Here is a 12,767-nt window from a genome sequence, read left to right as displayed (position 1 = left end):
GTGTATAATGAACAATTCTCAAGAATTCAGTAGTATAGTGCTGACCAGTTCAGCAATATTTCAGTAAATATCATATGCAAACAGTCATAATAACAAACTATCTGCCTCTGAATGCCTGTTTCTAACCCTCACCCTCTATTCTCCTGTTTACAATCTTGACCCAGCAGCAGTTGTGATCGGTCCCAATGTTGAGATGAAGGAAGATGTAAACTGTTAGAGCACGAGTCCAAGTTCCTGAAAACAGTGCTGTCATGTACGGAACTCACCTGGTGCAGGAAAGGTGCATCACAAAGGGCATGTTTCATGTATTCTGTTGATGAATTGGATCAGTATCTTCTACTTAGATGACATGATTTCAATCAAATTCATGGGCAGGCCCCACGCTCTGTGCAACTGGCAATAGCTGTATTCAATTTAAGTCTAATTATGTAACTGAATTTCAACTGACTTATAAAACATAATTAAGGATGATGTAGGGCTGTTGAATAATCATGTGTCACATTTGTACTCTGTGCACCCATCTCCTAAGGACGAGACCAACACACACAAATTTTTCCACACTAGCATAGTATGTTGCAGCACTAGATCACACTGTGCAGAACTTAGTGGGTAATTATTAAGTGGTGGCCACAATGTACGCTTGGAATTTATTTCCATAGTACCCTCTGAATTACTGTGGATACCTGTACCAGAGATACCTCAAATACTATCCTCTCCTGTGAATCCTGTCTCCTCCGCAGAAAGTACGGATCTGTCATTGCCTATCCACTTGATTGCAAGTGGCATGTCAATGGTACACTTCAGCATCCATACAGGGTGGATGGGGACCAAGGAGGACTCAGTGTGTTGTACCGATCCCCCTAACCAACAAGTTTGAGGTGCTGTCTTTCAATGAAACTGAAACTCACCAATGGAACTCACTTCATCTGTTTTGGGGAAACATGTTTTGTCTGGTGTCAGGAGGAGGCAATTGCAAAAGGGTAGGGGTCTACTAATCTTTGGCAGTTCAAATGTACGGTGAATGATGGTACCCCTTAGGGAAACGGCAGCAGGGGACAGGGAAGGACACCAGGTACTCAGTGTGTATGCCTGAGGGCCTCATTCAACATGATAAAGAGGCTATTTCAGCAGCCATTGAGTGAACAGGGTGCAACCAACTGCAGATTGTGGCACATGTTGGAACAAATGGTGCCTGTCACCTGGGCTCCGAAGTCACTCTTGGGTCACTCCAGTGACAGGCAGAAAAGTTTGAGAAGACCAGCCTCGTGCGTGGAGTTTCAACGAAGCTCACAATTTGCAGGATTGTCCTCAGAACTGATCGTGGTCCTTTGGTTATGACTCAAGTGGAAAGACTGAACCAGATACTTCAAAAGTTCTGTGACAAGCTAGGCTGTGACTTCCTGGACTTGCACCATAGGGTTGATGACTGTAGGGCCCCCTAACATAGGTCAGGTGTGCACTGCACATCAGAGGCTGCTACTGAGGAAGGTGACTCTGTGTCTGGGGTGCACACAAAGGTTTTTCAGATTAGGTGACTCTCCATCCACTCCAGATAATGATTGCTGTAGGAAATCCATTAGTATCAGTGAAAGATCGAAAGAAATGCCTCCCACAGGAGAGAGTATTAAAGTCCTAACGGTAAACTGCTGAAGAAATTATAATGCCAGAGTTAGAAGCGCTCATGAAAAGCAGTGAAGCTCACATAATACAGGTACAGAAAACTAGTTGAAACATGAAATTGATAGCAGTGAGATTTTTGGGGAAAATTTAAGTTTATATCGAAACAATAGGCGAATGGGAAATGGAGATGGTGTATTTGTTGCAGTAGACAAAAAACTCAGATTCACTGAAACAGAAATTGAAGCTGCATGTGAGTGTGTTTGGGCAAGACCCAGTATCAGGTGTGGACATCAATGATAACTGAATCCTTCTATTGCCCATCAGACTCTCTCCGAAAACTTCAGTTCACTTGTATGTAAGTTCCCCAATCATACTGTAATCATCAGTGGAGACTTTTATCATCCAACAATTAATTGAGAAAGTTACAGTTTTCTTAGTGGTAGGGGTGATAAGACATCCTGTGAAACTTTACTAAATGCCTTCTCTGAAAACTACTTAGAACAGATAGTTAATAATCCCACTCATGATGTGGAAATACATTGAATCTGATGGCGACAAATATACCTGATCTCTTTGAGGATGTCCACATCAAAACTGATATCAGTAACCACAATGTGGTTGTGGCAACAAGATTACCAAAGTACAAAGGACAACTAAAATAATCAGTAAACCAGATAAAAAAATCATCAATGTCTTATCTCACTGAGGAACTTGAAACTTTAAGCACAGGTCAGGGGCATGTAGAGAAACTCTGGCTCAAGTTTAAAAAAATAGTTGGCCACACTCTGGGTAGATATGAACACTGTAGAACAGTTCATAACGGGAGGGAACCTCCATGGTATACAGTCACTGTAAAGAAACTTCTAAAGAAACAGATTGCTACATAACAGGTGTAAAACAAAGCATATAGGGCTGTAAGTAGAGAGATGCTGAATGAAACATGTTTGACTGTCAAGAGGGTAATGCATGATGCCTTCAATGACTATTGCAGCAGAATATTTGTTAAATCTTTCATAAAATCCAAAGAAATTCTGGTTATACGAACAAACTGGTGGCACCAAAGTTAGTGTCCAGTCCATAGCAAATGAGACAGGAATTGAAATTTGAAATATGTATTAGTGGCAGTGGTGTTGAGAAACGGCTAAAATCGTTAAAATTGAACAAAGCTTCAGGGCCCGAAGGAATCCCCGTCAGATTCTATACTGAATCTGCAGCTGGGTTAGCCCCCTTCTCACTATAATCTATTGCAGATCCCTCACACAAAAAAACAATGCCCAGTTCTTGGAAAAAGACACAGGTCACACCCATCTACAAGAAGAGTAGTAGAAGTGATCCAACAAATTACCGTCCAATATCCTTGACATCAATTTGTTGTAGAATCTTAGAACATACTCTGAGCTCAAACATAATGAGGTATCTTGAACAGAATGACCTCGTCAAAGCCAACCAGCATGGTTTTCGAAAACATCTATCATATGAAACCCAACTCACAATTTTCTTGCATGACATATTGAAAGCTTTGGACCAAGGCAACCAGATAGATGCAGTGTTTCTCGATTTCCAAAAAGAATTTGGCTCAGTACACCACCTACGCTTATTGTCAAAAGTACGATCGTATGGGGTATTAAGTGAAATTTGTGACTGGCTTGAGGAGTTTTTGGTAGGGAGGACACAGCATGTTATCTTGGATGGATAGTCATCATCAGATGTAGAAGTAACTTCAGGTGTGCCTGAGGGAAGTGTGTTGGTAACCTTGCTGTTCATGTTGTATATTAATGACCTTGCAGACAATAGTAATAGTAAAATCAGGCTTTTTGCAGATGATGCAGTTATCTATAATGAAGTAATAGCTGAGCAAAGGTGCATAAATATTGTCAGATGTTGATAAAATTTCAACATGGTGCAGAGATTGGTAACTTGCTCTAAATGTTCAAAAATGTAAAATTGTGCACTTCACAAAACGAAAAAAAAAAAAAAACCATATAACACTAGAACTATAATATCAATGAGGCACTGTTGGAATCTGCCAACTCATACACGTACCTGAGTGTAACACTTTGTAGGGATATGAAATGGAGGATCATAGGTTCAGTCGTGGGTAAAGCAGGTTGTAGACTTCAGTTTATTGGTACAATACTGGGGAAGTGCAATCAGTCTACAAAAGAGATTGCTTACAAATCAGTTGTGCAACCCAGTCTAGAATATTGTTCAACTGTGTGGGACCCATGCCAGATAGGACTAACATTTCGTTTTGAAGGGAAACCAGAGTCAGATAGGACTAACAGAGGATATTGAATGTGTACAGAGAAGGGTAGCATGAACGGCCACAGGTTTATTTAATCCAGGGGAGAGTGTCACAGTGATACTGAAGGAACTGAAATGGCAGACTCTTGAAGATAGACTTACACTATCACACGACAGTCTATTAACAAAGTTTCACGAATCAGTTTTAAGTGATAACTCTATGGATATACCTAAACACCCTAAATATCGCTCACACAAGGATCATGAGGATAAGATTAGAATAATTACTGCATGCACAGAGGCATTCAAACAATTATTCCATATGTGAATGGAACAGGAAGAAATCCTAATAACTGGTACAATCGGACGTATCCTCTGGCGTGCACCTCAAAGTGGTTTGCAAAGTGTAAATGTAAACATGTTGCTGGTGCAAACAATCAATCTCCCCATATTAGGGTTTCCTTCTGCTGTTGCAATATTTGCAACTGTTTCCTCTGGAATTCTTAGAACATTTATGAGGCCGTGCTGAAAAGTAATGCCTCCAAATTTTTGTATGAAAACTCTTAGAGCTTTTTATATAAAACAATCACTCCACATCTTTATCATTCATGTTTATATGGCTGCAGTACTCTGCTGCTGGAGGGCTCAGAACTAGAGTATAACATGAGACAGTGTGTAATGTAACTATGCCAGTGCATGAGAAACAGGAAGCAATAATCAAGTTTTGAATTCAAAGAGTTCGTCCACATGTGGGGCACCATCCCCTACAACATGATAATGTCAGACCATGCATGAACACTGTGACATCTGCAACAATTTAACACCTTGGGTTCAATATCATTTATCATCCTCCATGCAGTCCCAACTGGACCCCAATGGCTTTTCACCTGTTTCCTAAACTTAAAGAACATCTTACAGGACTTGGCTTTGATAGTGATGGAGCAGTGCAAGTAGAGGCGGGGTTGTGGCTCTGTCAACAAAGTCAAACATTATACAACAATGGTATAAACAAAATGATCTCTCACTGGGAGAAATGTGTTCATTGCCAGGGTGACTATACTGTGTGCGACCCATACCAGATAGGACATACACAGGCATGAAGCTTACAGATGTACAATGTTAATGAGGTTTGTTTTATTTAAAAAGCTTTACGAACTTTCGCATAAAAAGTTTGGAGGCTTTACTTATCAGCATATCCTTGTACAGCCTGTGTGTTATGAAGCCAAAGGAGACCATCTCGAAGTCTGTAAATGAGGAGTAAAATGATACTGTAATGGTATTCACCCCTCTGCCAGTGAGTGCCCACATTACAGGAGAACAATGTCAAGTGTTTAGTCCGATTGCTATCCTACACCAAAGCCCTGCCAAATTCTGTAAACTGGACACTGAAAACAAAAGTCTAGCACTTCTGTCCCACTGTAGAGAATATTTGTCTCATTGTTTTTCCATTCACAATTCCTGCCCTGGAATGTCAGGGTGAGGTGGAGGGTAATCTGACTACTGAGAAATGAGCTGGTACTGTATTCATCATGTCTGTAACTCACTTAGCACAGGGGAAGGGCAACAAAGGTATTTCATCGGTGTGTTGCAGGCTCTTGGTTAAAGGTTTGCTTTATGCAAGCTGAAGGCTGGATATAAATTAAAAACTGCTGTATTTATTCAGAAGCTCATCATGAACAGAAAATTCTACGAATCTTTTTACAACACAGTATCTAAAGATGTTGATTTGCTGAATTATCCTTGCACCGCAGTAATTTCTTTTATGTGCTGGGAGGTACAGTGCTCTATTAAAGATAGTTCTATGTGCTGTTTTGGGCCCATGGAGTGCTTATGCATCATGCATCTCATTCTGTGGTCCAGACTGTCTGTACAACTTTTACACTGGCACAGCAGCTGTTGACTCCAGCTCTCCAATGTCTCATGTAGATTGTTCTTTACACAACTTGGCAAGGCTCTGTTGTTGGGTGGCACTTGGGATAAATGCTTCAGTTTGTTCTTCTGTAATATGTTTCAATTTTTTTTTCTCTCATCTACAGACTTTGGCTTCATGGCGTATTGGATCTGGCAGTTGTTAAGGCTGCCTAAGAAAGACAAAGCAGACCATTATACAGGTTGCTGAAGAGGAAGAAAACCATGTTACACTGGTGTTCATTGCATTCACTATTAATAGGACATAGTGACTGGGAGAATAAGATGGAATTACAATGTGAAGTCTAGATTCTGGCTACTGCTCAAGATCAGAGCCTCACAGAGTTCTACAATATATGATCTACGGGCCTGACAACTAAGAGTCAACCTCATATTGCACCAGTCTAGAAATAGAAGTGTCCATCAGATAATCTGCATCGTAAGTGTGACATGCACAGAGGACGGGTGTCACATGGACACAAAACAGCCCATAAAATCAGCTGTTAAGGAGTACCTTCCCTTCACATAACTTGATGTGAGTTACTGAATTGCCAGTATACTTCAACAAGCCTATATCTTATTGGACAGCATTGAGGAATGGCTGGTGGAAATTCAAGTACACAATCAGTTTCTATTCAAGAGTATCATTTTCCAATAAAACAGAGGGGGAGACCCAGCACTGAGCTTGATTGAAATCATATGTCATCTAAGGGGAAGATATATGAGTGGACCTCATCAATAGAAGACAAGAGACATGGTCCTGGTGATTCTTCCTCAGTCAATGAGTTAGTTCTGTACATGACAGCACTAGGCTTGACAAGTGGGGCTCATGCATGAGCTGTCTACTTCTTCCTCCATCTCACCAGCAAATACAACCTCATCTATCACTGAATCACAACCTTAACCAGAATAGGCAGCATGTCACAAAAAGGTACTCAAACGGACACTCTCATCAGGAGAGCTGAAGAGGGTAATATGTTTCATCACTGAAATGTCGAAGAATATAGTCAATGCCATCATATTAAATTCTTAAGAATGTTGCCAAATATACAATATTCATTTTAATTTTAGGTTACAGAAATTACAAGCAAGATGTATGATTGCCAAAGTGTGGATGTATCTAATGAAATGACATTCATAACATTGTATGATTCATCAGTTAGGTGAGAAGAAGACATTCAGGAGGTTAGCTAAGGTACATTAGAATACCTAAATTTTATAATTCAGATTTGAATGAAACTCTCATTTTTATGTATCCAGTCAAAAAACATGTAGGGTTCAGAATTTAAAAATGAGTTTCATTTTTTGTTAGATCTTGACTAATTTTGTTAACTGAAAATAGACCTGTGTTTTACTTACTTTATGGCCCTGTACACCTTTCTTTTTTGTTTCAGCAGAGTATATACTCATAAAATAAAGATACAAACACATAAGCATCTAAAAATGTATTTACAGGAATGTTGTACCTCAAATCCTTCAAAGCACGTTCTCGAGGTTGATGAACAAGTGTGCTACAACATGGATTACCAGGCATGGGCAACATTAATGTTTGCACAAGAAGAGATGTGATGGCTTGCACAGCAAGACTGCTGGCCTGAAACAAAGTTTTAATGAAGTACACAGCACAAAAGTTCATTTTCATTTAAAACACGACTTTTTTCCAGATGTGTATAGTGTACACTGAGTGTTTATCTGACTTTGTTGGAGCAGAACTTGGGGGTCCAAGTTAAAACTGAATATCACTCTTGGAGGGGGAGGGACACAGAATACATTCCAAACTAAATAGAAAAATAATGTACGAGTTCAAGACAGGCAAAAAATACCTTCAGTGTCCACATATTCTACAAGTATGAAACTTGCTCACTTATTAGAGGGTACTGAAAAATTGCACTCTACTGGCTAACATAATTTATGAAAATGTTGAGTCAAAAATTTGCCCAGGACACAACTGCAACCTTGAACCATTTGATTTTTCAATCTTTCATATGAATAACCACATATTCACTAGCACAAATTCAGACACATCAGTTTGTACTTCCAATGAAAAATCTATGTTCAAAATCAAAAGTTTGCAAATATAACCTAACAGGTTTATTCATTCACATTCAGTTAACAACTCACCTCAGAAGATATTGCCTGCAGTTGGCAACGAAATGTCAGGAGGAAGAATTTGTACTGTTTGACAATGGCCTCTTAGGCCAGAAGTTTTAATTAATGAGGTTTATTCATTGTTACCTGCCACGTGTATAAGGTACCCAAGGGGTCCAAATGAGACAAATTTTATTATTTAAATTTTACAAAGAGGTCAACTTTCCATTCATCATCTTTCTACTGATACAATAATCGACCTGTTCATGCCTTAATAGGCCAAATCATTGTTAGCAAAGCTGCCCTGCCAAACAAATCACACTGCAGGTTCACCTGGCTTCTGAGACTGAGGGGTCTTGGAGTCATGTCCGACAAACTTTTCTCCCATCTGTTCCAAGCTGCCATCTGCAGCAGATGCTAAATGGCTTAGTTGCTTTATCTTTGCATTTCCCTTCCCCTTTGAGAATGCTATGGGGCTATTGGAGTTATCGTATCTCGTCCTCCTGGAAAACCTCATCATGTAATCCCCATGAGCACATAAACCAACATAGTTTCTTTTTCTTAAGTTCAGTAAGCTATGTTTATTACAATTCCTCACTGTTTCCCAATCCTGACTACATCCCCATGGGGGTTGTACAAAATGGTGCCAGAATCAGGGTGCCAAATCAAACTGTTATCAGCTTTGAGGTTCAGTATACAAATTACAAGCCCCAGAGTGGATGCATGACAGCATTGCGCAGGGCCATCTAGTTGCGAGCTGTAATGCAACAGACAAGTGCTTTGCGTATTCAGTCCTGGCTGCCTGCCCCTGTTTATCCACAGCCACCACTGCTGCAGATGCGTGGAGCTAGCCAACCTCGCCTGCCGCCCTGCCACCTTCAAGTGAGGTTGCATCACAGGTACAAGGGCCATCCCAATGCCAGGTGCTGAACCCGCTACCATGCCTTTTGTTGATCAACAAATGTAAGTCACAAGCTTTGCTTTTAGGAAGAAGATGCTGCTGGAGCCAGTGCTGCCAGAGATGTCATAATGGTCCAAATGGCTCTGAGCACTATGGGACTTAACATTGGAGGTCATCAGTCCACTAGAACTCAGAACTACTTAAACCTAACTAACCTAAGGACAGCACACACATCCACGCCCGAAGCAGGATTCGAACCTGTGACCGTAGCGGTCGCGCGGTTCCAGACTGAAGCGCCTAGAACCGCTTGGCCACTTCGGCCGGCATGCCGGAGATGTCACCAGGAGCTGCTGCCAAACACTTTTTTGCTTTTTTTATGTATGTACTTTAAAGGAATGGCCACAACCAGGTCATAGGGACAGTTTAAGACGGGTCCAGAATTGCAAGCTAGCTTGGAGGAATTACAGACGGAGAATAAAACTCTGAAAAGGCTCCTTAAAGAGGCATTAATAAATGTGATGCCACAAAGTAGCACTGTGCCTGCAGCTAGCATCACTTCCTCATTTCTGAGGTTCCCACATGCAATTCCATCTAGACCTATAATTAATGTTGCAATGGATTCACTGGTTCCCACCTTACGAAGGAGGTACTACTTGGCAAAGCAGAAGCTCACTGTGTAGATACATGTGTTTGCTGGATAGACGCACAGGTAAGTGCTGAGGTGAAGTGTGCTACACCAAGTGCACTAAGGGAGGCTGTACGTCTCACATTTCTGTGCAAGGTGGCCCAGAAATTCGTTCAGTCATCCACCAATAGATGTGCATTCACTGTTGGCATACACTGCACTCATTACAAATGCACAGGTCTCAAGGCTCCTGAGCATCTGGGACCGGCATGTGCCTACTGCAGAAAGTTAGAACACGAGAGAGCAAATTGTCTGTCTCTACAGCAACACTTGGCTAACCAAATAGGTTACTGAGGTTCTTGATGGAATGTTAATATGAGAAATGTTATTGAGAGCCATTCTGCCAGTGCCCCTTGCTCCCCTTCCACAAAGCAAATCCAATAAGAAGGGTAGGACTCACTCAGGTGGGAAACGTAAATTTGCAAAGGAAAATAAACAGCAGATAGTCTACCTTTATCATTGACATAGGGATAGAAGTGATTGTTTTGTTTGTTAAATCTACTCACTGCTGAGAATTACAACTGTCACGATGTAGATTTAGTGGATTGGGAAAAAAGGTAATTTAACCCCAGCGGTTCGCAAAATGTGGAATTGGAAATAGACAGAAGAAAGCATCAGCTCACATTGGAAGTGGTTTGGAAGCACGACCATAATTTTGATGTTGCTTTAGGAAATGGTTTCCTGCACCATTTTTAAGGAATAATTAACTTCCAAACACAAGAAGTCCAAATAGTGGAAAATCCACCATTTTGGCAGTGTTACAACTAAAGAGGATGCAAGGGAGTCAAGAATGAATGGCCACATTCTGACAACCCCCTAAACCACATATCATATCACTGAAGTTTAAAAAAAAATCAAGAAAATATCAGGCTGTACATGCAGTGTCTTTTCAATAGTGACAAAGAAAGATTTTTTGAGAGGACAAATTTTCCTCATGGATCCATTAACAAGAAATTAAGTTTTAGATGGTAAACAGTCACATGTGAAGTTCGGTTTAGCTCAAGTGAATGTGGCTTGGGAGAGTACATTTTTATCAGCGAGCACAGATAATTTTGGAAGCAGAAATACAAAACTTTCCTGGCAGATTAAAACTGTGTGCCGGACTGAGACTCGAACTCGGGACCTTGCCTTTTGCAGGCAAGTGCTCTACCAACTGAGCTACCCAGACTCACGACATGTCCTCACAGCTTCAATTCTGCCAGTACCTTCTCTCCTACCTTCCAAACTTCACAGAAGTTCTTCTGCGAACCTTGCAGAACTAGCACTACTGGAAGAAAGGATATTGCGGAGACATGGCTTAGCCACAGCTTGGGGGATGTTTCTGGAATGAGATTTTCACTCTGCAGTGGAGTGTGCGCTGATATGAAACTTCCTGGCGGAAGGTAGGAGACGAGGTACTGGCGGAATTGAAGCTGTGAAGGTAGGTTGTGAGTCGTGCTTGGGTAGCTCAGATGGTAGAGAACTTGCCCGCGAAAGACAAAGGTCCCAAGTTCGAGTCTCAGTCCGTCACACAGTTATAATCTGCCACAAAAGTTTCATATCAGGGCAAACTCCGCTGCAGAGTTAAAATCTCATTTTGGAAGCAGAGACATTAAAATTCCTTGTGGTACCAACAAGCCTAAGTGAATGCAGTTAATATTGAGGAGACAACAGAATATCAAGAAAACTAACAGCCTGTAAGAGCAGTAAATAAATTCTACCAACATTTCAACAGTTTGCTCATTGTCTTTTACAAGATTTAAACCCAACCATGTGCCTAGTACAACTGGATGACAAAATTGTCTTTTTAAGTATGATAAGAGAACATGCAGAGTGACTAAGAAATGTACTAGCTCATGTTAATAATGCTAAGCCAAATTCGAAATTAGAAAAGTGCAAATGTGCATAATCATGTGCTCTACTGGGCTACATAATTTTGGTAGATGGTATAAGACCAGCCCCCCCCCCCCCCATTAATGTATGCAGTGAGTGATTTTCCAGAGCCAAGCAAAATTAAAGAATTGTAATCATTTGTCAGTTAATAAATTACTATCGACATTTTGTGGAGAACTATGCAAACAACACAAAACCTCTCACAAAATTACAGGAATTCCTTTTGTCTGGACAGTGGGCAGTTAGACTGCCATGTTAAAACTGAAAGAAATTCTTACAAATTCACTTGTCTTGGCTTATCAGGGTGTTGCATTACTTTTTATATCATCATGTGATGGTAGCAACATCACTGTCAGCTGCATTTTGAATCAAATACAAGACCGTGAAGAAAAACCTCTTTGTTACGCATAATGTCAGCGGAATCAAGCTGAGTGAAAGTACAGCACCACAGGAAAAGAATTTCTGGCACTTGCTTTTGGCACCCATTACTATTGATTTTACCTATACAGATAACAGTTCATGGTAATTACAGATCACACGGCTTTAAAATGGCCTTTTAGTTTAAAAGATCCCAGTAGGAAACTAGTTAGACGTGGCTTACGATAACTACACTGAATGTGACTTCACAGTCAAACACAAGCCTGGCATATTAAATCAGAATGCAGACACCTTAAATAGGAAAATTAAGATCCTGCTAGAAGAAGATGAAATTTTTTGAGGAGTTAAAAAAGGCAAGAGAATCCAATGCTGAGCGTAATTATGGGCTACCTTGCTGGACATTATTACAATATATTATGTTTTGTATCAGAAAATGTGTCCTGGAGAATGAATAGCAGTTCCAAAAACTTCTCTGTTAGTACATAGGTGTGTCATAATGGGGAAAGTGCCAGGCAAGCACTCACTGCAGGCCATTATTGGTAGCCACAACAAAAGAAAAATGTAGAACAATAAGTTCAAAACTGTCTTCATTGCACTAAGGGAGTTCAAGTACAAAGAGCAAATATCTCTCTTTAAATCCCATCTGAGCTGCAGGACCTTTTGCTTGATATCATGGGATCACTTCCCACAATGACTCAAAATAACAGATATGTTTCATCTATCACTGACCATTTCTCTTGCTATCTGATTATGATACTGACTGAAGACATGATCACAGTGACAATTGTGAAAGGATTTGTCACTCGTTTAGCACTACCATAATGGCTTCCAGAAGCTCTCATAACAGAACAAGGGACAATCTTTGTGCTCCGTCTTATGGTATAAATTATGTTGACTACCCAAAATGAAGAAGAGGAGAACCTCCCATTTCACCTAAGAGTAGTGGTGGGTTTGAACACATTCACAAAGCAGCAGCTGATATAAAATATTTCAATGAAGATGACATGCTGAGTTGCAGAAAGGCACAACGAAAAGACTGTCACACACTGAGCTTTTGGCTAAAGCCCTCTT

The 12,767-nt window shown here is 40.5% G+C and overlaps 1 protein-coding gene across 1 annotated transcript in view; it reads right to left on the bottom strand.

The window, feature by feature from the left end:
* Window positions 1–12,767, bottom strand: part of LOC126229606 (huntingtin-like) — a 549,560-nt gene that overhangs the window by 108,361 nt on the left and 428,432 nt on the right. Inside the window, exon 41 of the mRNA XM_049942347.1 lies at window positions 7,239–7,366. Within this exon, the coding sequence (XP_049798304.1) occupies window positions 7,239–7,366 (128 nt within the window). The remainder of the gene's footprint in view (window positions 1–7,238; window positions 7,367–12,767) is intronic.

The sequence above is a fragment of the Schistocerca nitens genome, unplaced genomic scaffold (assembly GCF_023898315.1).
Source record: "Schistocerca nitens isolate TAMUIC-IGC-003100 unplaced genomic scaffold, iqSchNite1.1 HiC_scaffold_376, whole genome shotgun sequence".
Taxonomy (NCBI): domain Eukaryota; kingdom Metazoa; phylum Arthropoda; class Insecta; order Orthoptera; family Acrididae; genus Schistocerca; species Schistocerca nitens.
The sequence above is the reverse complement of the archived record's forward strand: the minus strand, read 5'-3'. Positions and strand labels throughout refer to the sequence as shown.